Source organism: Cherax quadricarinatus, chromosome 53, assembly GCF_038502225.1.
Source record: "Cherax quadricarinatus isolate ZL_2023a chromosome 53, ASM3850222v1, whole genome shotgun sequence".
NCBI classification, from domain to species: Eukaryota; Metazoa; Arthropoda; class Malacostraca; order Decapoda; family Parastacidae; genus Cherax; species Cherax quadricarinatus.
In genome coordinates this window covers 17,987,975-18,015,272 of record NC_091344.1, presented here as the reverse complement: position 1 = coordinate 18,015,272, position 27,298 = coordinate 17,987,975, and the positions used below count along the sequence as shown (strand labels likewise).

Here is a 27,298-nt window from a genome sequence, read left to right as displayed (position 1 = left end):
TGGTTATAGGAGGGTGGGGGCAGGAGGAAAGAGGAGTGATTGGTGGAATGATGAAGTAAAGGGTGTGATAAAAGAGAAAAAGGTAGCTTATGAGAGGTTTTTACAAAGCAGAAGTGTTATAAGAAGAGCAGAGTATATGGAGAGTAAAAGAAAGGTAAAGAGAGTGGTGAGAGAGTGCAAAAGGAGAGCAGATGATAGAGTGGGAGAGGCACTGTCAAGAAATTTTAATGAAAATAAGAAAAAATTTTGGAGTGAGTTAAACAAGTTAAGAAAGCCTAGGGAAAATATGGATTTGTCAGTTAAAAACAGAGTAGGGGAGTTAGTAGATGGGGAGATGGAGGTATTGGGAAGATGGCGAGAATATTTTGAGGAACTTTTAAATGTTAAGGAAGAAACAGAGGCAGTAATTTCATGCACTGGTCAGGGAGGTATACCATCTTTTAGGAGTGAAGAAGAGCAGAATGTAAGTGTGGGGGAGGTACGTGAGGCATTACGTAAAATGAAAGGGGGTAAAGCAGCTGGAACTGATGGGATCATGACAGAAATGTTAAAAGCAGGGGGGGATATAGTGTTGGAGTGGTTGGTACTTTTGTTTAATAAATGTATGAAAGAGGGGAAGGTACCTAGGGATTGGCAGAGAGCATGTATAGTCCCTTTATATAAAGGGAAAGGGGACAAAAGAGACTGTAAAAATTATAGAGGAATAAGCTTACTGAGTATACCAGGAAAAGTGTACGGTAGGGTTATAATTGAAAGAATTAGAGGTAAGACAGAATGTAGGATTGCGGATGAGCAAGGAGGTTTTAGAGTGGGTAGGGGATGTGTAGATCAGGTGTTTACATTGAAGCATATATGTGAACAGTATTTAGATAAAGATAGGGAAGTTTTTATTGCATTTATGGATTTAGAAAAGGCATATGATAGAGTGGATAGAGGAGCAATGTGGCAGATGTTGCAAGTATATGGAATAGGTGGTAAGTTATTAAATGCTGTAAAGAGTTTTTATGAGGATAGTGAGGCTCAGGTTAGGGTGTGTAGAAGAGAGGGAGACTACTTCCCGGTAAAAGTAGGTCTTAGACAGGGATATGTAATGTCACCATGGTTGTTTAATATATTTATAGATGGGGTTGTAAAGGAAGTAAATGCTAGGGTGTTTGGGAGAGGGGTGGGATTAAATTATGGGGAATCAAATTCAAAATGGGAATTGACACAGTTACTTTTTGCTGATGATACTGTGCTTATGGGAGATTCTAAAGAAAAATTGCAAAGGTTAGTGGATGAGTTTGGGAATGTGTGTAAAGGTAGAAAGTTGAAAGTGAACATAGAAAAGAGTAAGGTGATGAGGGTGTCAAATGATTTAGATAAAGAAAAATTGGATATCAAATTGGGGAGGAGGAGTATGGAAGAAGTGAATGTTTTCAGATACTTGGGAGTTGACGTGTCGGCGGATGGATTTATGAAGGATGAGGTTAATCATAGAATTGATGAGGGAAAAAAGGTGAGTGGTGCGTTGAGGTATATGTGGAGTCAAAAAACGTTATCTATGGAGGCAAAGAAGGGAATGTATGAAAGTATAGTAGTACCAACACTCTTATATGGGTGTGAAGCTTGGGTGGTAAATGCAGCAGCGAGGAGACGGTTGGAGGCAGCGGAGATGTCCTGTTTAAGGGCAATGTGTGGTGTAAATATTATGCAGAAAATTCGGAGTGTGGAAATTAGGAGAAGGTGTGGAGTTAATAAAAGTATTAGTCAGAGGGCAGAAGAGGGGTTGTTGAGGTGGTTTGGTCATTTAGAGAGAATGGATCACAGTAGAATGACATGGAAAGCATATAAATCTATAGGGGAAGGAAGGCGGGGTAGGGGTCGTCCTCGAAAGGGTTGGAGAGAGGGGGTAAAGGAGGTTTTGTGGGTAAGGGGCTTGGACTTCCAGCAAGCGTGCGTGAGCGTGTTAGATAGGAGTGAATGGAGACGAATGGTACTTGGGACCTGACGATCTGTTGGAGTGTGAGCAGGGTAATATTTAGTGAAGGGATTCAGGGAAACCGGTTATTTTCATATAGTCGGACTTGAGTCCTGGAAATGGGAAGTACAATGCCTGCACTTTAAAGGAGGGGTTTGGGATATTGGCAGTTTGGAGGGATATGTTGTGTATCTTTATATGTTTATGCTTCTAGACTGTTGTATTCTGAGCACCTCTGCAAAAACAGTGATAATGTGCGAGTGTGGTGAAAGTGTTGAATGATGATGAAAGTATTTTCTTTTTGGGGATTTTCTTTCTTTTTTGGGTCACCCTGCCTCGGTGGGAGACGGCCGACTTGTTGAAAAAAAAAAAAAAAAAAATATATATATATATATATATATATATATATGTATATATATATATATATATATATATATATATATATATATATATATATATATATATATATATATATATATATATATATATATATGTTTTTTTTTTAACAAGTCGGCCGTCTCCCACCGAGGCAGGGTGACCCAAAAAAGAAAGAAAATCCCCAAAAAGAAAATAATTTCATCATCATTCAATACTTTCACCACACTCACACATTATCACTGTTTTTGCAGAGGTGCTCAGAATACAACAGTTTTGAAGCATATACGTATAAAGATACACAACATATCCCTCCAAACTGCCAATATCGCGAACCCCTCCTTTAGAGTGCAGGCATTGTACTTCCCATTTCCAGGACTCAAGTCCGACTATAAGAAAATAACCGGTTTCCCTGAATCCCTTCACTAAATATTACCCTGCTCACACTCCAACAGATCGTCAGGTCCCAAGTATCATTCGTCTCCATTCACTCCTATCTAACACGCTCATGCACGCTTGTTGGAAGTCCAAGCCCCTCGCCCACAAAACCTCCTTTACCCCCTCTTTCCAACCCTTTCGAGGACGACCCCTACCCCTCTTTCCTTCCCCTATAGATTTATATGCTTTCCATGTCATTCTACTTTGATCCATTCTCTCTAAATGACCAAACCACCTCAACAACCCCTCTTCTGCTCTCTGACTAATGCTTTTATTAACTCCACACCTTCTCCTAATTTCCACACTCCGAATTTTCCGCTTAATATTTACACCACACACACACACACACACACATATATATATATATATATATATATATATATATATATATATATATATATATATATATATATATATATATATATATATATATATATATATATATATATATATATTTATATATATACATGTATATATATATATATATATATAAAATTCTCCATTTGGAAATGGAACAGAATTCTTCCTCTGTAAGCCATGCGACTAAAATGCCAGGAGCAAGGAGCTAGTAACCCCTTCTCCTGTATAAATTACTAAATTTGAAAAAGAGAAAATTCTGTTTTTCTTTTTGGGCCACCCTGCCTCGGTGGGATACCGCCAGTTTGTTGAAAGAAAAGAATATATATATATATATATATATATATATATATATATATATATATATATATATATATATATATATATATATATATATATATATATATATATATTTTTTTTTTTTTTTTTTTTTTTTTCAACAAGTCGGTCGTCTCCCACCGAGGCAGGGTGACCCAAAAAAGAAAGAAAATCCCCAAAAAGAAAATACTTTTATCATCATTCAACACTTTCACCACACTCACTCATTATCACTGCTTTTGCAGAGGTGCTCAGAATACAACAGCTTAGAAGCATATACGTATAAAGATACACAACATATCCCTCCAAACTGCCAATATCCCAAACCTCTCCTTTAAAGTACAGGCATTGTACTTCCCATTTATATATATATATATATATATATATATATATATATATATATATATATATATATATATATATATATATATATATATATATATATATATATATATATTTATATATATATATATAAATATATATATATATATATATATATATATATATATATATATATATATATATATATATATACAGTGGACCCCCGGTTAACGATTTTAATCCGTGCAAGAGGGGTAATTGTTATGCGAAATAATCGCTATGTGAATGAATTTTCCCCATAAGAAATAATGGAAATCAAATTAATCCGTGCAAGACACCCAAAAGTATGAAAAAAAAAATTTTACCACATGAAATATACATTTTCCCACACCCAAAGAGAAGGATACATGCACAATAGTAGAGTAGTACATGCACAGTATATATTGTGCATGTACTAGTCTACTAAATGAAGAATAAATGACACTTACCTTTATTGAAGATGCAGCAATGACTGATGAGACACTGTGTCCTGGGAGTGCCTTTTCCTCCTGAGTACTGTAGGTCCTGTTTGGCATTTTCTTCCAGAACAGGCCTTATCACACTGTGTATGCCACTACGATTCTTAAATCTCTCAAACCAACCTTTGCTGGCTTTAAATTCACCAATATGAGCACTAGTTCCAGGCATTTTTCCCTGTTCACCTGGGTGTTAGTCGACTTGTGTGGGTTGCATCCTGGGAGACAAGATTAAGGACCCCAATGGAAATAAGTTAGACAGTCTTCGATGACACTGACTTTTTTGGGTTATCCTGGGTGGCAAATCCTCTGGGGTTAATTGTTTCTTGGTATTCTCAATAAGCCACACCAACAACGGTGCTACAGCAGCAGCAGCAGCTGACAGTGCAGCAGCAGCAGCAGCTGTACCACCAATAGTAGCGATGGTTGATTGGGGTTTATTATACAACCTGGCCAGCTCGGAGACATGCACTCCACTTTCATACTTATCAATGATCTTTTTCTTCATCTCTATTGTAATTCTCACCCTTATTGCTGTAGGGTTGGCACTAGAAGCTTTCTTGGGGCCCATGGTCACTTATTTTCCAGAAAATGCACCGAAAACACTGTAATAATACGAAATATTCCGATTGTATGCTTGGATGTTACCGCGGAGGCTGGCTGGTAAACAATGCCACCGGCGGAACATGTGAGCGTGGCTCAGGCCGCACATTGGACGCGTCTCGGACGAAAATCGGTAAGCGGGTTTTTAAGCGGTATGTGAGGCAAAATTTTTGCAATTAAAGTAAGCGGTATGCGAAATAATCGCTATGTGATGCCATCGTTATGCGGGGGTCCACTGTATATATATATTTTTTTTTCAACTAGTCGGCCATCTCCCACTGAGGCAGGGTGACCCGAAAAGAAAGAAAATCTCCAAAAAGAAAATACTTTCATCATCATTTAACACTTTCTCCTCACTCACACATAATCACTGTTTTTGCAGAGGTGCTCAGAACACAACAGTTTATTAGCATATACGTATAAAGATGCACAACATATCCCGCCAAACTGCTAATATCCCGAACCCCTCCTTTAGAGTGCAGGCATTGTACTTCCCATTTCCAGGACTCAAGTCCGGCTATATAAAAATAACCGGTTTCCCTGAATCCCTTCACTAAATATTACCCTGCTCACACTCCAACAGATCGTCAGGTCCCAAATACCATTCGTCTCCATTCACTCCTATCGAACACTCTCACGTACGCCTGCTGGAAGTCCAAGCCCCTCGCCCACAAAACCTCCCTTACCCCTTCCTTGCAACCTTTTCGAGGACGACCCCTGCCCTACCTTCCTTCTCCTACAGATTTAAACTCTCTCCATGTCATTCTACTTTGATCCATTCTCTGTAAATAACCAAACCACCTCAACAACCCCTCTTTTGCCCTCTGACTAATACTTTTATTAACTCCACACCTTCTCTTAATTTCCACACTCCGAATTTTCTGCATAATATTTACACCACACATTGCCCTTAGACAGGACATCTCTACTGCCTCCAACTGCCTCCTCGCTGCTGCATTCACAACCCAAGCTTCACACCCATATAAGAGTGTTGGTACTACTATACTTTCATACATTCCCTCCTTTGCCTCCATAGATAACGTTTTTTGACTCCACATATACCTCAATGCACCACTCACCTTTTTTCCCTCATCAATTCTATGATTAACCTCATCCTTCATAAATCCATCCACCGACACGTCAACTCCCAAGTACATGTATATGAAAACATTCACTTCTTCCATACTCTCCTCCCCAATTTGATATCCAATTTTTCTTTATCTAAATCATTTGATACCCTCATCACCTTACTCTCTTCTATGTTTACTTTTAACTTTCTACGTTTACACACACTCCCAAACTCGTCCACTAACCTTTGCAGTTTTTCTTTAGAATCTCCCATAAGCACATTATCATCAGCAAAAAGCAACTGTGTCAATTCCCATTTTGTATTTGATTCCCCATAGGTTAGGTTAGGTTAGGTAAGGTTCGTCAGGAAACAGGACAAATGTTTCGTGACGCGGATCTTAGTCAGATGATGACCCGCCTTTGGAGCTTTTGGTCATCTGACCGAGGCCTTCCGCTGGCTTACCGGTCCACCCCTTTAAAAATTTAATCCCACCCCTCTCCCGAACACCCTAGCATTACTTCTTTTACAACCCCATCTATAAATATATTAAACAACCATGGTGACATTACACATCCCTGGCTAAGACCTACTTTTACCTGAGCCTCACTATCCTCATAAAAACTCTTTATACAGTGGACCCCGGTTTGCGATATTAATCCGTTCCTGAGAGCTCATCATAAACCAAAATTATCGGAAAGCGAATCAATTTTCCCCATAGGAAATAATGGAAATCAAATTAATCCGTGCAAGACACTCAAAAGTATGAAAAAAAAAAACTTTTACCACATGAAATATTAAGTTTAATGCACACAAACTGAAGAAGACATGCACAGTTTGCAGTATGTACTCTACTAACAATAGAATACATGACACTTACTTTTAATGAAGATCTGGTGATGACTGATGGGATGGGAGGAGGGGAGTGTGTCGAACCTATTGTTTAGAAGGGGAATCCCCTTCCAGTAGGACTTGAGGTAGCAAGTCCTTTTCCGGGGTTACTTCCCTTCTTCTTTTAATGCCACTAGGACCAGCTTGAGAGTCACTGGACTTCTGTTGCACAACATATCTGTCCATAGAGACCTGTATCTCTCGTTCCTGTATGACTTTCCTAAAGTGCTTCACAACAGTGTCATTGTACAGGTTGCCAACACGGCTTACAGTAGCTGTGTGAGGGTGATTTTCATCAAAAAAGCTTTGCACTTCAAGCCACTTTGTACACATTTCCTTAATCTTTGAAGTAGGCAACTTCTTCAATTTCTCAATTACCTCCTCTGAAGCAGTTTCCTCAGGTCTGGCCTCTTGCTGTTGAAGATGATCTAGCAGCTCATCAGTGGTTAGTTCGTCATTGTCCTCCTCCACCAACTCTTCCACATCCTCCCCACTAACCTCCAACCCCAATGCCACAATGGATTCCTCAACTGGAATAGGATTCCCAGGGTTAGCCTCAAACCCTTCGAAATCCCTTTTGTCTACACATTCTGGTCACAGTTTTTTCCAGGCAGAGTTCAAGGTCCTCGTAGTCACTCTCTCCCAAGCCTTACCTATAAGGTTTACACAATTGAGGATATTAAAGTGATCCTTCCAAAACTCCTTTAGTCAATAGAGTGTCTGTGGTCACTTCAAAGCACCTTTCAAACACAGCTTTTGTGTACAGTTTCTTGAAGTTGGAAATGACCTGCTGGTCCATGGGCTGCAGGAAAGGAGTGGTATTAGGGGGCAAAAACTTCACCTTAATGAAGCTCTTGTCCCCAGAAAGTCGCTCTGCCAAGTCTGTAGGATGACCAGGGGCACTGTCTAATACCAGGAGGCACTTAAGGTCTAATTTCTTTTCAAATAGGTAATTTTTCACATAGGGGGCATATGCATGGAGTACCCAGTCATAGAAAAAGTCCCTAGTGACCCATGCCTTAGTGTTTGCCCTCCACAGCACACACAAATTAGCCTTGAGGATATTCTTTTGCCTGAACACTCTGGGAGTTTCTGAGTGATACACCAATAAAGGCTTCACTTTGCAATCACCACTAGCATTGGCACACATCAGAAGAGTAAGCCTGTCTTTCATAGGCTTATGTCCTGGAAGTACCTTTTCCTACTGAGTAATGTAGGTCCTGCTTGGCAGTTTCTTCCAAAACAGGCCTGTTTCGTTGCAATTAAACACTTGTTCAGGTTTAAATTCTTCACTGTCTATGTAATCCTTGAATTCCTTCACATATTTTTCAGCTGCTTTTTGGTCCAAACTGGCAGCCTCACCATGCCTAATCACACTATGTATGCCACTACGATTCTTATATCTTTCAAACCAACCTTTGTTGGCCTTAAATTCACTCACATCACCACTAGTTGCAGGCAATTTCTTTACCAAATCGTCATGCAACTGCCTAGCCTTTTCACAAATGATCGCTTGAGAGATGCTATCTCCTGCCATCTGTTTTTCATTTATCCACACTAATAACAGTCTCTCAACATTTTCTAACACTTGCGGTACAGGTTGCACCTTTCGCAAGAACAGCTTCTTTGATTGCTGTTTTCCTGGTCACCATGGTAGAGATGGTTGATTGGGGTTTTGTATACAACTTGGCCAGCTCCGACACACGCTCTCCACTTTCGTACTTTGCAATTCTCTCTTTCTTCATTTCAATAGTCATTAGCACCCTTGGTCTCGAAGGGTTGGCACTAGAAGCTTTCTTGGGGCCCATGGTGACTTATTTTGCAGTAACAAGCACCAAAAACACTGTGATAATAAGGAATGTACCGAATGTATCCCTAGATACGAGCACACTTGCTGGCTTGTAAACACTGGCACACACGGGGCAGTTCAGGCCACACGTGGACATGTCTCGGACGAATCGCATATACTACCAGGTTTTGTAACGGGAAGCGAGGCAAAATTTTTGCGATACAATGCATCGAATACCAGATTTATTGGATACCGATGGCATTGCGAACCGGGGCTCCACTGTACTTGCAACATCTACCACATTGCTCCCCTATCCACTCTATCATATGCCTTTTCTAAATCCATAAATGCAATAAAAACTTCCCTACCTTTATCTAAATACTGTTCACATATATGCTTCAATGTAAACACTTGATCTACACATCCCCTACCCACTCTGAAACCTCCTTGCTCATCTGCAATCCTACATTCTGTCTTACCTCTAATTATTTCAGTTATAACCCTTCCGTACACTTTTCCTGGTAAACTCGGTAAACTTATTCCTCTATAATTTTTACAGTACAATCTTACTGTACTATATTCTGTCATGTGCACCAACTGTAGCCCAAATGAGAACCTCTCATCAGGCCTCAAGGCCATATTGTCCATGAGCTCAGATTAAGTTGTAATAAATGATTATCAATGAATAAACGGAAGGATGGAGAAGAGGCTTGAACTGTGGTCCCAAAATTGTCAAATTGTCAGGTCCTTCATTCTACTATCTCAGATACCAGGCTTCTAATAGTGAAGATTTGGAACTAGAAGATCTGTCTCTACTACTTTTCTGACACCAGCTATTTCCTTACTATCTGGACCTGCTACGTGCCAGGACCATGGTTTGAGTCCCTGTCTAGTCTTCTATTTATTCACTAACAGTGATCATTATGACTTATCTTTGTGGACTATATGGCTTTAAAGTGTCTAAGAACTGATATGCCATGAATACTAATGGGGTTGTAGGATGGAACAGTAGCATCACAGCTGGTACTGTTGACATAGACAAGTTAGCTGTGAAATCTCCATATTAGTAAGGATTGTAACTCAGTGGAACAGTGGTGAACGTATCACATGCCAAGACCATTACAGATATTTAAAGCTGTTATCTTTTACTTGTATATTGCAATAAATTTTTTTCCTACACCTGTAGTTTTGCTCATTATGATTGTATTAATTATACATGTAATGACACTGAAGTTCAAGTTGCCCCAGTCAACCTTTTATACAGTGATTATTCTATTGTGGGACTCCATATATAACTGATGGAGAAAATAATGTACCTAGTTGAAATTCTCTTTATTTTTTCCATATTCATTCATCATTTTAAAGCAGTAGTAAACATTTGTATGACATTAATTTATATACTTTTTCTTACAGATTGATGGGAATGATTTAGATATGAGCCGAGACTGGTTAAAGCGCAAGCAGATGGAAAATGGATGCTTTGAATCAGTTGGGAAAGTTTTTCATAAAGGCATGAAGGTAAGTTGATTGGTTGTATTCCTTTACTTATTAGAAAGAACACGTAATAAAAGCAGACACAGAAGACCAGAAAGCAAACTTGATGACAGCAGTCCAGGTTATGACCTCACAAGCAGCAGTTCAGGTTATGACCTCACAAGCAGCAGTTCAGGTTACGACCTCACAAGCAGCAGTTCAGGTTACAACCTCACAAGCAGCAGTCCAGGTTACAACCTCACAAGCAGCAGTCCAGGTTACGACCTCACAAGCAGCAGTCCAGGTTACAAAATCACAAGCAGCAGTTCAGGTTACGACCTCACAAGCAGCAGTCCAGGTTACGACCTCACAAGCAGCAGTCACAAGCAGTTCAGCAGCAGCAGTCCAGGTTACAAAATCACAAGCAGCAGTTCAGGTTATGACCTCACGAGCAGCATCCAGGTTACGACCTCACAAGCAGCAGTCCAGGTTACAAAATCACAAGCAGCAGTTCAGGTTACGACCTCACGAGCAGCGTCCAGGTTACGACCTCACAAGCAGCAGTCCAGGTTACAAAATCACAAGCAGCAGTTCAGGTTACGACCTCACAAGCAGCAGTCCAGGTTACAAAATCACAAGCAGCAGTTCAGGTTACGACCTCACGAGCAGCGTCCAGGTTACGACCTCACAAGCAGCAGTCCAGGTTACAAAATCACAAGCAGTAGTTCAGGTTTCGACCTCACAAGCAGCAGTTCAGGTTACGACCTCACGACCTCCATCAGCCTGACTTTTGATGACAGTTCAACAGCCTGATCAGCTAGGTTATTGTTACCAGAAGCCTGCATGCTCACATACTTTAGAATTCACAGCATGATTGATCAAGCATTTCCTGCAGAAACGTTTCTAATATTTTTTTATATCAGTTGATAGAAATGACAATTTTATGTTGCTTATGTTGCCTATACTTTTCTCAATTACATAACACTATTTGTATCATTTAGTGTGCTTATGCACAAAACAACACTAAACCAGCATGGGTTCTACACTGCAATCTTTCATTGCAATAATTAGTTTTTTTTTTTTTTCAACAAGTCGGCCGTCTCCCACCGAGGCAGGGTGACCCAAAAAAGAAAGAAAATCCCCCAAAAAAGAAAATACTTTCATCATCATTCAACACTTTCACCACACTCACACATTATCACTGCTTTTGCAGAGGGGCTCAGAATACAACAGTTTAGAAGCATATACGTATAAAGATACACAACATATCTCTCCAAACTGCCAATATCCCAAACCCCTCCTTTAAAGTGCAGGCATTGTACTTCCCATTTCCAGGACTCAAGTCCGACTATATGAAAATAACTGGTTTCCCTGAATCCCTTCACTAAATATTACCCTGCTCACACTCCAACAGATCGTCAGGTCCCAAGTATCATTCATCTCCATTCACTCCTATCTAACACGCTCATGCACGCTTGCTGGAAGTCCAAGCCCTTCGCCCACAAAACCTCCTTTACCCCCTCTTTCCAACCCTTTCGAGGACGACCCCTACCCCTCCTTCCTTCCCCTATAGATTTATATGCTTTCCATGTCATTCTACTTTGATCCATTCTCTCTAAATGACCAAACCACCTCAACAACCCCTCTTCTGCCCTCTGACTAATACTTTTATTAACTCCACACCTTCTCCTAATTTCCACTCTCCGAATTTTCTGCATAATATTTACACCACACATTGCCCTTAGACAGGACATCTCCACTGCCTCCAACCGTCTCCTCGCTGCTGCATTTACCACCCAAGCTTCACATCCATATAAGAGTGTTGGAACTACTATACTTTCATACATTCCCTTCTTTGCCTCCATAGATAATGTTTTTTGACTCCACATATACCTCAACGCACCACTCGCCTTTTTTCCCTCATCAATTCTATGATTAACCTCATCCTTCATAAATCCATCTGCCGACACGTCAACTCCCAAGTATCTGAAAACATTCACTTTTTCCATACTCCTCCTCCCCAATTTGATATCCAATTTTTCTTTATCTAAATCATTTGATACCCTCATCACCTTACTCTTTTCTATGTTCACTTTCAACTTTCTACCTTTACACACATTCTCAAACTCGTCCACTAACCTTTGCAATTTTTCTTTAGAATCTCCCATAAGCACAGTATCATCAGAAAAAAGTAACTGTGTCAATTCCCATTTTGAATTTGATTCCCCATAATTTAATCCCACCCCTCTCCCAAACACCCTAGCATTTACTTCTTTTACAACCCCATCTATAAATATATTAAACAACCATGGTGACATTACACATCCCTGTCTAAGACCTACTTTTACCGGGAAGTAAGCTCCCTCTCTTCTACACACCCTAACCTGAGCCTCACTATCCTCATAAAAGCTATTTACAGCATTTAGTGACTTACCACCTATTCCATATACTTGCAACATCTGCCACATTGCTCCTCTATCCACTCTATCATATGCCTTTTCTAAATCCATAAATGCAATAAAAACTTCCCTACCTTTATCTAAATACTGTTCACATATATGCTTAAATGTAAACACTTGATCTACACATCCCCTACCTACTCTGGAGCCTCCCTGCTCATCCGCAATCCTACATTCTGTCTTACCTCTTATTCTTTCAATTATAACCCTGCCGTATACTTTTCCTGTTATACTCAGTAAACTTACTCCTCTATAATTTTTACAATCTCTTTTGTCCCCTTTCCCTTTATATAAACTTCCTCCTCCCTTAGTTTATACACTTTCACCTCCCTCTTACTTGTTGTTGCCACCTTCCTCTTTTCCCATCTACCTCTTACTCTAACTGTAGCTACAACTAAATAATGATCCGATATATCAGTTGCCCCTCTATAAACATGTACATCCTGGAGCCTACCCATCAACCTTTTATCCACCAATACATAATCTAACAAACTACTTTCATTACGTGCTACATCATACCTTGTATATTTATATATCCTCTTTTTCATAAAATATGTATTACTTATTACCAAATTTCTTTCTACATATAGCTCAATTAAAGGCTCCCCATTTACATTTACCCCTGGCACCCCAAATTTACCTACTACTCCCTCCATAACATTTTTACCCACTTTAGCATTAAAATCCCCAACCACCATTACTCTCACACTTGATTCAAAACTCCCCACGCATTCACTCAACATTTCCCAGAAACTCTCTCTCTCCTCTACACTTCTCTCTTCTCCAGGTGCATACACACTTACTATAACCCACTTTTCACATCCAATCTTTATTTTACTCCACATAATCCTTGAATTTATACATTTGTAGTCCCTCTTTTCCTGCCATAACTTATCCCTCAGCATTATTGCTACTCCTTCTTTAGCTCTAACTCTATTTGAAACCCCTGACCTAATCCCATTTATTCCTCTCCATTGAAACTCTCCCACCCCCTTCAGCTTTGTTTCACTTAAAGCCAGGACATCCAGTTTCTTCTCATTCATAACATCCACAATCATCTCTTTCTTATCATTTGCACAACATCCACGCACATTCAGACTTCCCACTTTGACAATTTTCTTCTTCTTATTCTTTTTAGTAATCTTTACAGGAAAAGGGGTTACTAGCCCATTGTTCCCGGCATTTTAGTTGACTTTTACAACACGCATGGCTTACGGAGGAAAGATTCTTATTCCACTTCCCCATGGATATAAAAGGAAAAGTAATAAGACCAAGAACTATTAAGATAAAATCAAAGAAAACTCAGATGAGTGTGTATAAATAAACGTGTACATGTATGTGTAGTGTGACCTAAGTGTAAGTAGAAGTAGCAAGACATGCCTGTAATCTTGCATATTTATGAGACAGACAAAAGACACCAGCAATCCTACCATCATGTAAAACAATTACAGGCTTTCGTTTTACACTCACTTGGCAGGACGGTAGTACCTCCCTGTGTGGTTGCTGTCTGCCAACCTACTACCTGATAATAATTAGTTTATTATGTATATTTGAGTATTTTCCATTTTGAGCATTATGGAAAAGGGTTGCCTATAAATCACGTTTCCATTCGAGGATAGCTTATAAACTTCTTCCTTCATAATACGTATAAAGAAGTGAATAGTATATTTTTTTTTTTTTTTTTTTTTTTTTTTTTCAACAAGTCGGCCGTCTCCCACCGAGGCAGGGTGACCCAAAAAAGAAAGAAAATCCCCAAAAAGAAAATACTTTCATCATCATTCAACACTTTCACCACACTCGCACATTATCACTGTTTTTGCAGAGGTGCTCAGAATACAACAGTCTAGAAGCATACACATATAAAGATACACAACATATCCCTCCAAACTGCCAATATCCCAAACCCCTCCTTTAAAGTGCAGGCATTGTACTTCCCATTTCCAGGACTCAAGTCCGACTATATGAAAATAACCGGTTTCCCTGAATCCCTTCACTAAATATTACCCTGCTCACACTCCAACAGATCGTCAGGTCCCAAGTACCATTCGTCTCCATTCACTCCTATCTAACACGCTCACGCACGCTTGCTGGAAGTCCAAGCCCCTTACCCACAAAACCTCCTTTACCCCCTCTCTCCAACCCTTTCGAGGACGACCCCTACCCCGCCTTCCTTCCCCTATAGATTTATATGCTTTCCATGTCATTCTACTTTGATCCATTCTCTCTAAATGACCAAACCACCTCAACAACCCCTCTTCTGCCCTCTGACTAATACTTTTATTAACTCCACACCTTCTCCTAATTTCCACACTCCGAATTTTCTGCATAATATTTACACCACACATTTACGCATTTATGCACAAAAATAAAAATGGGTTTTTGAATTAAATAGATGAATAAAAAATTGTCAGTTTTGGTGAGAGATTTGAATAGCAACAACAAATTAACTCTTAAGGATTTTGATCTATCAAATAACTTACAACAGGAAATTAGCTCGCCGTGTTTAACAGTACAGTACTAACATTTATAATTCTGTTGTGAAGTTAAATCCTATCTCAGACTCTTTGGCACTTGAAAAAACTACTGGTGCCAGCTCTAGACATTGTCTAGAGCAATAAATATTTATTATCCAATAGCTGGTAGAGATGATCTGGGAAGACAGTCTCCTGGAGCTGCAGTTGGACAGATTGTGTTGAGAGTTTAGGGAGTACTGAATGGACCCTTTGCCTCTAAATAAAGTGGTCAACTTCTGGCCTTGCTCAGAAGTACAAGTTTCCTATATAATTTGGTCATTTAGAACTTGGATCAGATTACTCAAATAAATTGACTTTTCAACCATCTCAAAGATCTAGAATTCTTCCACTAATATATACTTTTGGGAGTGTGCTACAAGAATTATGGGACAATTCCAGTGGAATGAATTTTTTACCTAAGCTATGCTAGTGGTAATATATATTTTTTAACATTTCTAGTTTGGATATTTCGCCTATTTTGAAAGAGGAACTATTTCTTAAGCTATAAAGAACACTTCTTCACACTCTTCTCTCTGGTTTCTTTTTAAATGGTGTGAATTAATAAAAGTACCAGAACATTTATGTTTTAGCAATATTATTTTCTTTATTGTTAATTGCCTAGTTAACTAGACTATTGCTGTTATCCACCCGAAGGCCTACATAGGTATCACAACTTTGCTATTCTGACACAAACTTATATTTCAGACTTGAGATAACAAGTGATTTGAAAATTTTAACCACTGGCATGGCATTTCTTGTTCTGAAGGTTCTCATAATACAACCTGTCATTGTCCAGGCCTCTGATGCATTTACATTACTTTGTCTATTAAACAAAAGTGGCAGACACAGTTTAACCCTTTGACTGTTTTGGTCATATATATACGTTTTACAAGGTACGTACTGTGTTTTACGTATATATACTCATAAATTCTAGCGGCTTCAACTCAAGCAGGAGAAAGCTGGTAGGCCCACATGTGAGAGAATAGGTCTTTTGTGGTCAGTGTGCACCATATAAAAAAAAAACCTGGAGCATACGGTGCATAATGAGATAAAAAAAACACCGACTTTTTTTTTTTAATTAAAATGCCGACTTTGTGGTATATTTTCGTATAGTATTTATGGTTGTATTCTCGTTTTCTTGGTCTCATTTGATAGAATGGAAAACATATTATAGAAATAGAGGTGATTTTGATTGGTTTTACTATAAAAAGAACCTGGAAATGGAGCTCAAAGTAGGGAAAATGTTTGATTTTTGCCGATGTTCAAAAGTAAACAAATGATGTCATTGTCCAATAAATGTCCAACTAGCCATTCTAATATGCAGACATGAATGGGTTGACATTATTTATACAATTATTACAATATTGCAGTAGTCTGCATAACAGTAAATCTCTATTTTTTGTTTGAATAAACATTCAAAGTAGAAAGCAAGAGCAATATCAGAGGGGCCTGGAGATGTGACTGATGAACAAAGAAAATGTTATTTTAGAGCCAGGAATGTCCGCATTGTTCATTCTGGACCTTATTTTGAAATTGTCATATTTTTTAATTTTCGTGAAATTGGCCAAATTGCAAATTTCTGACCACGTTATTGGGTAGTTGAAATCGGTAAATGGGCAGTTTCTTGTACTCAATCGATAGAAAAATGGAGTTCTAAAGAAATAGTTATGAGTTTGGTCGAATGGAACAATGGAATTAGCCGAAAATAGGGCTTAAAGTGGGCGAAATCGCCTATTTGTAAATATCGCTGAGGTCGCTAACTTTGCAAGAGCGTAATTCCGTCAGTTTTCCATCAAATTTCGATTTTTTGGTGTCTTTACAATCGGGAAAAGATTCTCTATCATTTCATAAGAAAAAATAATTTTTTTTTTTTTTAAATTTTGCGACACCAGGAGACACCTCAGGACTGGGGGTTGCGACAGTCAAGGGGTTAATATAGAAAAATGCAGAGTTCTAAATGTTGGACAGGAAAATAACCATGCCACATATAAACTAAATAATGTAGATCTTAATATTTTTTATTATTATTAACACACTGGCTGATTCCTACCAAGGCAGGGTGGCCCGAAAAAGTAAAACTTTCACCATCATTCACTCCATCACTGTCTTGCCAGAAGGGTGCTTTACACTACAGTTTTTAAACTGCAACATTAACACCCCTCCATCAGAGTGCAAGCACTGTACTTCCCATCTCCAGGACTCAAGTCCGGCCTGCCGGTTTCCCTGAATCCCTTCATAAATGTTACTTTGCTCACACTTCAACAGCACTCCTATCAAAAATGCTCACGCATGCCCGCTGGAATTCCAAGCCCCTCGCACACAAAACCTCCTTTACCCCCTCCCTCCAACCTTTCCTAGGCCTACCCCTACCCCGCCATCCTTCCACTACAGACTGATACACTCTTGAAGTCATTCTGTTTCTCTCCATTCTCTCTACATGTCCGAACCACCTCAACAACCCTTCCTCAGCCCTCTGGACAACAGTTTTGGCAATCCCGCACCTCCTCCTAACTTCCAAACTACAAATTCTCTTCATTATATTCACACCACACATTGCCCTCAGACATGACATCTCCACTGCCTCCAGCCTTCTCCTCGCTGCAACATTCATCACCCATGCTTCACACCCATATAAGAGTGTTGGTAAAACTATACTCTCATACATTCCCCTCTTTGCCTCCAAGGACAAAGTTCTTTGTCTCCACAGACTCCTAAGTGCACCACTCACCCTTTTCCCCTCATCAATTCTGCGATTCACCTCATCTTTCATAGACCCATCCGCTGACACGTCCACTCCCAAATATCTGAATACATTCCCCTCCTCCATACTCTCTCCCTCCAATCTGATATCCAATCTTTCATCACCTAATCTTTTTTGTTATCCTCATAACCTTACTCTTTCCTGTATTCACTTTTAATTTTCTTCTTTTGCATACCCTACCAAATTCATCCACCAACCTCTGCAACTTCTCTTCAGAATCTCCCAAGAGCACAGTGTCATCAGCAAAGAGGAACTGTGACAACTCCCACTTTATGTGTGATTCTTTATCCTTTAACTCCACGCCTCTTGCCAAGACCCTCGCATTTACATCTCTTACAACCCCATCTATAAATATATTAAACAACCACGGTGACATCACACATCCTTGTCTAAGGCCTACTTTTACTGGGAAATAATCTCCCTCTTTCCTACATACTCTAACTTGAGCCTCACTTTCCTCGTAAAAACTCTTCACCGCTTTCAGTAACCTACCTCTTACACCATACACCTGCAACATCTGCCACCTTGCCCCCCTATCCACCCTGTCATATGCCTTTTCCAAATCCATAAATGCCACAAAAACCTCTTTAGCCTTATCTAAATACTGTTCACTTATATGTTTCACTGTAAACACCTGGTCCACACACCCTCTACCTTTCCTAAAGCCTCCTTGTTCATCTGCTATCCTATTCTCCGTCTTACTCTTAATTCTTTCAATAATAACTCTACCATGCACTTTACCAGGTATACCCAACAGACTTATCCCCCTATAATTTTTGCACTCTCTTTTGTCCCCTTTGCCTTTATACAAAGGAACTATGCATGCTCTCTGCCAATCCCTAGGTACCTTACCCTCTTCCATACATTTATTAAATAATTGCACCAACCACTCCAAAACTATATCCCCACCTGCTTTTAACATTTCTATCTTTATCCCATCAATCCCGGCTGCCTTACCCCCTTTCATTTTACCTACTGCCTCACGAACTTCCCCCACACTCACAACTGGCTCTTCCTCACTCCTACAAGATGTTGTTCCTCCTTGCCCTATACACGAAATCACAGCTTCCCTATTTTCATCAACATTTGACAATTCCTCAAAATATTCCTTCCATTTTCCCAATACCTCTAACTCTCCATTTAATAACTCTCCTCTCCTATTTTTAACTGAGAATCCATTTGTTCTCTAGGTTTCCTTAACTTGTTAATCTCACTCCAAAACTTTTTCTTATTTTCAACAAAATTTGTTGATAACATCTCACCCACTCTCTCATTCGCTCTCTTTTTACATTGCTTCACCACTCTCTTAACTTCTCTCTTTTTCTCCATATACTCTTCCCTCCTTGCATCACTTCTACTTTGTAAAAACTTCTCATATGCTAACTTTTTCTCCCTTACTACTCTCTTTACATCATCATTCCACCAATCATTCCTCTTCCCTCCCACACCCACTTTCCTGTAACCACAAACTTCTGCTGAACACTCTAACACTACATTTTTAAACCTACCCCATACCTCTTCGACCCCATTGCCTGTGCTCTCATTAGCCCATCTATCCTCCAATAGCTGTTTATATCTTACCCTAACTGCTTCCTCTTTTAGTTTATAAACCTTCATCTCTCTCTTCCCTGATGCAACTATTCTCCTTGTATCCCATCTGCCTTTTACTCTCAGTGTAGCTACAACTAAAAAGTGATCTGATATATCTGTGGCCCCTCTATAAACATGTACATCCTGAAGCCTACTCAACAGTCTTTTATCTACCAATGCATAATCCAACAAACTACTGTCATTTTGCCCTACATCATATCTTGTATACTTATTTATCCTCTTTTTCTTAAAATATGTATTACCTATAACTAAACCCCTTTCTATACAAAGTTCAATCAAAGGGCTCCCATTTTCATTTACACCTGGCACCCCAAACTTACCTACCACACCCTCTCTAAAAGTTTCTCCTACTTTAGTATTCAGGTCCCCTACCACAATTACTCTCTCACTTGGTTCAAAGGTTCCTATACATTCACTTAACATCTCCCAAAATCTCTCTCTATCCTCTACATTCCTCTCTTCTCCAGGTGCACACATGCTTATTATGACCCACTTTTCACATCCAACCTTTACTTTAATCCACATAATCCTTGAATTTACACATTCATATTCTCTTTTCTCCTTCCATAACTGATCCTTCAACATTACTGCTACCCCCTTCCTTAGCTCTAACTCTCTCAGATACTCCAGATTTAATCCCATTTATTTCCCCCCACCGAAACTCCCCTACCCCCTTCAGTTTTGTTTCGCTTAGGGCCAGGACATCCAACTTCTTTTCATTCATAACATCAGCAATCATCTGTTTCTTATCATCTGCACTACATCCACACACATTCAAGCATCCCAGTTTTATAAAGTTTTTCTTCTTCTCTTAATATTACGGATTGCAAAAAGGATTTAGGAGTTCTGGTTACCAGTTATCTGAAAACAAGACAACAGTGCATAAGTGTTCGCAGTAAAGCTAACAGAATCCTTGTCTTCCTAGCAAGACGTATAAATAACAGGAGTCCTTAGGTCGTTATTCAACTCTGTGTATCTTTGGTTAGGCCTCATTTAGATTATGCTGCACAGTTTTGGTCACCATATTATAGAATGTACATACGGTAAATGCACTGGAAAATGTACAGAGGAGGATGACAAAGTTGATCCCATGTATCAGAAATCTTCCCTATGAGGATAGACTGAGGGCCTGAATCTGCACTCTCTAGAAAGGCATAGAATTAGGGGGGGATATGATTGAGGTGTATGAATGGAAAACAGGAATTAATAAAGGGGATGTAAATAGCATGCTAAAAATATCTAACATAGACAGGACTCGCAACAATGGTTTTAAACTGGAAAAATTCAGATTTAGGGAGGATATAGGAAAGCACTGGTTTGGTAATAGAGTTGTGGATGAATGGAACAAACTCCTGAGTACCGTCGTAGAAGCTAAGATGTTGTGTAGTTTTAAAAATAGGTTGGATAAATACATGAGTGGGTGTGGGTGGGTGACCTGACTAGCTTGTGCTACTAGGTCAGATGCCGTGCTCCTCCCTTAAGTGACATGACTGACCTGACTAGGTCAAGGTGTTGGCTTAAGCTGGTGGGAGAATTGGACCTGCCTTGCATAGGCCAGTAGGCCTGTTGCAGTGTTCCTTCATGCTTATGTTTTTATGTTCTTATGAAAGGTACTCTTACATCTCTATAGTCATTCTGTGATTTTATTGTGACTAATTTAGCTCTTATTTTAGTGTCACCTGCAAAAAAAAATGTAAAGCGGTATCTATTGTTTTTATTAATATTTCCTATGAAGATCAGAAACAATAAGATGCCAATACTGAACCTTATGGTGCAAACCTTCTTTATCTTGCAAAAACTAGATTTTACTCTGTAACCATTTTCTTAGAATTTTAGAATCTATTTCCATATATTTCCCATTACACCTACTGATCTCATTTTTTAAGTTATCTCTGCATGGTTATGTACTGCAGGTAGTTTTGCAAAATCTGTATATAGGATGTCTGTCTTTTTTTCTGTGTTTTCAGTGCCTCAGTAATTTTCTCTTTGTGGCCTACTGACTGCAACAGGCAGGACCTTTCTGTGCTTAAACGAAATTGACCTGGGTTACAAAGTTTGTAGATTTCTATAAAACTGGTTATTTGGCTTTTGAGTACTTTCTTAAAGATTTATATGGGTGATGTTAGTATCACCTCTACTAGTAGTTGTGATATATTCGAAACTGTCTAGACTGGTCATGAAAAAATAGGTAAAATTTGCAAAAAAGACAATCAATTTTAAAATTATTAATAAAAACAATGAACAGACAACACAAATAAATATTATCATATCAAGTTAATATGACCAATATCGGTTAAAATCTCCAATAAATTATTAACACTAAACATGTCACCAAAAAATTCTCTGAGGTTCTCACAGGCAATTCTATGACTCGATTACATCTTGTTCTAGTAACAAGAGCTCTAACACCTCTACTTTTAATGTTATTTACAGGGTGGTCTTGGTGATGATAGTTCCCCTGTGCCCTTGACAGCCTACGTACTTATTTCTCTCCTGGAAGCTGGTGAGCCACCGTCAAGTGCAGCTATCAGTGAGGCAGCTTTCTGCTTGCTTGCAGACCAGTCTCAAGATCCCTACACAGCTGCACTGAAGGCATATGCTCTGGCTTTATCAGGGCTATCTGAAGCACAATCAGTTATTGAAAAAGTAATCAATACTGCCATGGAAAATTCTCATTCTATGCACTGGGAAATTCCAGCTGGTGCAGGTGTGTTTTTACATGTTAATTATTGAATAAATATTTTTTTTCTTTTTTTACTTTTTTTTTTTGCATCATATATTATTTCATTAATTTTTCAAAGATTTGATGCAATTTATACACATTTTTTTTTTCTGAAGCCTGCCAATGTGAATGTATAAATTTAAGAATACAATTGCAGGTATTCAGTTATTTTTGAAGTAAATACACAAGCATATCAGTTTTTAAAAATATTTCTGTATACAAATAAAATTAGTACACGATTTTACAGCTGGCAAATTACAAAATAACCTGAGAGATATACAACTCTTAGCACGAGGCTACAATAACAGCCTGAGGAAAGACTCGTAATTTTAATCATGATTAATATTCATATATTCATGGGGAATTGTTAATTAAATCTGTATGGATTATACAACTGGGGAATGGGTGGTAATCGGGAAGGGCTGGGTCAGTTCTGTGGTCGAGAGCCCATCACCAGGAAAATTAACCCTTTCAGGGTCCGTCCCGTAGATCTATGGCTTTACGTTCAGGGTCCAAACCGTAGATCTACGCCATGAGCTCAGCTCACTCTGATAAACTGTGAGTGGTACATTTGGGCCTAGATATGAGAGAATACATCTATGTGGTATGAGTGCACCACATAAAACAGATCCTGCAGCACACTGTGTATAATGAGAGAAAAAAAATGAAATCATGATTTTTCGATTAACCCTTTGAGGGTCGACAGGCCCTCTCCGAAACTCGTTCTCAGGGTCGGCCAAATTTAAAAAAAAAAAAAATTATTTTCTCTTATGAAAAGATAGAGAATCTTTTCCCGATCATAAAGACACCAAAAGTTTGAAATTTGATAGAAAACTTACGGAATTATGCTCTCGCAAAGTTAGCGGTCTTGGCGATGTTTACGCATCGGCGATTTTGCCCCATTTTCGGCCAATTTCACTGTACTAGTCGACAAAAAACATGAATATTTCGCTAGAACTCCATTTTTTCTATCGAATGGGTGCAAGAAACCACCCATTTATAAATTCAACTATCCAGTACAGTGGTCAGAATTTAGCAATTTTGCCAATTTCACACAAATTTCAAAAGATGCCAATTTCCGAATAGGGTCCAGAATAAACAAGAAAGACATTCCTGGCACTAAAATGACATTTCCTCTAGTCATTAGTCACGTCTCAAGGCCCCTCTTATATTCTTTTGCTTTCCACTTTGAATTTTTATTTTCACAAAAAATATAAGATTTACTGTTATGCAGACTACTGCATTAGTGTAAAAATGGTATAAATATTATTGGTGCACTTCTGAAAGAATATTAGACTCACCAGTTGACGTGTATTGCACGCTTGGCACGATTTGTTTACTTTTGAAGTTTGGTAAAAATCGAACATTTCTGCTACTTTGAGCTCAATTTCAAGGCACCTTTCATTGTAAAACCAGTCAAAATCATCTCAATTTCTGTAATATGTCTTCCATTCTATAAAATGAGACCAAGAAAACTAGAATACAACAATAAATACCATACGAAAATACACTGCAAAGTCGCTGATTTATTAAAAAAAATGGTCAAAGTTTTTTTTTTCTCATTATGCACTGTGTGCTGCAGGATTTTTTTTAGACTGTGCACACTGACCACATAGACCCATTCTTTCATATGAAGGCCTACCAGCTTTCTCCCACTAGATTTGAGGCCGCTAGAATTTATGAGTACTAGTACGTCAAAAACCCCTATGCGTAAGACGTACTAGTACGACCAAAACCCTCAAAGGGTTAAAACAGCAACTTTGCAGTGTTTTTTCGTATGTTTTTTATAGTTGTATTTGTGATTTCTTGGTCTCATTTGATAGAATGGAAGACATATTACAGAAATAGAGATGATTTTGATTGGTTTTAGCATTGGAAATGGCTTGAAACTGAGCTCAAAGTAGCGGAAATGTTAAATTTTTGCCGATATTCAAGAGTAAACAAACGACCTCACACGTCTAATACACGTCAGCTGGTGGGTCTAATATACATTCACAAATATGGTGATGATATTTATACAATTATTACAGTATTGCATAACAGTAAATCTTCTATTTTTTGGTGTGAATAAAAATTCATTATGTGAATAAAAAATCAAAATGGAATTTATTTGTAAAGCCTCAAAACATAACTAATGAACAGAGGAAATGTTAGTTTAGTGCCAGGAATGCCTACATTGTTCATTCTGGACCCTATTTTGAAATTGGAATATTTTGAACTTTGTGTTAAATTGGCCAAATTAACAATTTCCGATCACTTTATTTTGTAGTTGAAACAGTTGACTTGATGATTTCTTGTGCTCAATCGATAGAATAGAGGTAATACTAGTGAAATAGCTAAGAATTTGGTTGATTGGAATAATGTAATTGGCCTAAAATGGGAGTCAAAGTCGGCAAAATCGCCAATTCGTAAATATCGCTGACACATCAAAATTCGCGAGAGCATAATTTCGTCAATTTTCCACCAAATTTCGTACTTTTTGTTTTATTACCTTCACAAAAGGATTCTCTACGATTTCACAAGAAAAAATAACAAATTTTTTTTTTGAAAATTCTTGGACACTGGTGCGTGACTCCAGATTTGGGCCTTGGACCCTGAAAGGGTTAATCATGAGTTTATTGACACGTTTAGAATATCTTCTCAAGCCAAATAACAGTTCATTGACCTCATGTAGAGTTCTTAATTATATACCATGCCACAGATTATGCTTTAGGAGACAGTATGTATATGTATGTATGTGTATACTATACAGGTACCATCCAACTTACGACCGAGTTCGGTTCTGAGAAACCGGTCGTAAGTTGAAATGGATGTAAGTCGAACCTTACTACTGAATATCAACATCACATTTTTGTAATGACTTTATTTTATTGTTTTATTTTGGTATTTCATTTATTTCTTTACTTTTTACGCTATTAGTACTGTATTTTATACTGTAAAGCTTAGGATAAACACTGTGTACAACACAAACAGTTGTTTATTTCCCAGAAATTTGGCACAGAAAACAAGGTCGTAAGTCGAATGGTCGTATGTTGAGCAGGTTGTAAGTCGGATGGTAGGTGTATACAGTAGACCTTCATTTAGCTCGAGTTTATTTGGCACGATTTGGGTATAGCACGATTGAACAGTTGCGGCACAATTTTATGTAATAAGTCGTATGATGAATTTAACATGGTTCAGTTTGCGGGAAGGAAAAAAACTTCCCTTTTCCTCAAGTGGCCGCCTTGTTGTGGTTCAGCGGGGGAGACCTCCTGCTGTCCCCAGCCACCCCCAACACCATCCCCCGACACCACCCCACCATCCCAGCATTCATACTTCAGAGTGTCCAGTCCAACTTCTCTGCTACAAGCTTGTTATTGTGAATTGTGTTTTAATCTTTTTATTGCTATATCTTGTATCTGCCAAGCAATCATGACACCCAGTAGGCAAACAAGTGTTGCTCAAAGTGGCAAGAAAAGGTGTAAGCATTTAAGTCTTAGAATTAACGAAGGAAACAAAGATATTAAACAAAACATAACCTGTGGCCATAATTAAGTGTTACTTTGTACACTTAAAAAGAGGTAAATGTAAGTTTGTGTGACTGACTGACTTACTGAATGACTGACTGACTTACTGGCTTACTGAATGACTGACTTACTGAATGACTGACTTACTGAACGACTGACTTACTGAACGACTGACTTACTGAACGACTGACTTACTGAATGACTTGACTGACTTACTGAACAACTTGACTGACTTACTGAACAACTTGACTGACTTACTGAACGACTTGACTGACTTACTGAATGACTTGACTGACTTAATGACTTGACTGACTGAATGAATTGAGACTTACTGAATGACTTGACTGACTTATTAAATGACTTGACTGACTTACTAGACAACTTGACTGACTTACTAAACAACTTGACTGACTTACTGAATGACTTGACTCAATGAACTGAAACTTACTGAATGACTTGACTGACTTACTAAATGACTTGACTGACTTACTAAATGACTTGACTGACTTACTAAATGACTTGACTGACTTACTAAATGACTTGACTTACTTACTGAATGACTTGACTGACTTGAAGATTGAAACACTTATGCAGCATATGGGAATCTTTATTCAGGAAACGTTTCGCCACACATTGGCTTCATCAGTCCAATACAGAGAGGAAGGCGTAAGGAGAGGAGGAGTATGAGGTAATCAGTCCCTCAGCCTGGAGTCGATGTGTTCAGTCCATCAATCTTGTAGAATGTACAGCATAGGGCCGTAGATTGATGGACTGAACACATCGACTCCAGGCTGAGGGACTGATTACCTCATACTCCTCCTCTCCTTACGCCTTCCTCTTTGTATTGGACTGATGAAGCCACTGTGTGGCGAAACGTTTCCTGAATAAAGATTCCCATATGCTGCATAAGTGTCTCAATCTTCAACTTGTCGGTTTTTCAAACCATTCATCACAATTGACTGACTTACTGAATGACTTGACTGACTTACTGAATGACTTGACTGACTTACTGAACGACTTGACTGACTGAGTGACTAGACTGACTTAATGAATGACTTGACTGACTTACTGAATCACTTGACTGACTTACTGGATGACTTGACTGACTGAATGAATTGAGACTTACTGAATGACTTGACTGAGTTACTAAATGACTTGACTGACTTAATAAATCAAATCAAATCAAAGTTTATTCTCTATAAGGATTACAATGCAGGGTTTACAGATTTTGGTTATTGTGTGGTTTACATGTAATAAAATACTAATTACAGAGGGGGCCACTAGGACACCTAGCATGGCTAGGCATTTTGGGCAAACTTAGATTAATTCTTAACCCTAAATTATTACAAATTATGGAGTAAGTTGACTAAATACTAAGTGACTAAATACTAAGTGACAAATACTAGTTTGTGAGTTTAGCAATGTGAATGCTTTTGCTCTGGCACACTACATAGTTTCTATATTGGAGTATCACAGGCAAACTTATGACTAGTTTGGAATCATTATTTTGAGATTAGGATACGTATTTCTGTGCTTATAGTCAAATGGGTGAGTGAGTGAGTGTAAATGTGGACCACCAGGTGGTTTTTATGTAGTTAGTTTATGGGGTGTATCAGGGAG

General features: G+C 38.6%; 1 protein-coding gene across 1 annotated transcript in view; it reads left to right on the top strand.

The window, feature by feature from the left end:
• Window positions 1-27,298, top strand: part of LOC128692203 (alpha-2-macroglobulin-like) — a gene marked incomplete at its 5' end in the record, with an annotated part of 260,699 nt that overhangs the window by 188,786 nt on the left and 44,615 nt on the right. The window contains 2 exon segments of the mRNA XM_070096368.1: window positions 10,047-10,151; window positions 21,884-22,157. Coding sequence (XP_069952469.1) covers window positions 10,047-10,151; window positions 21,884-22,157 — 379 coding nt within the window.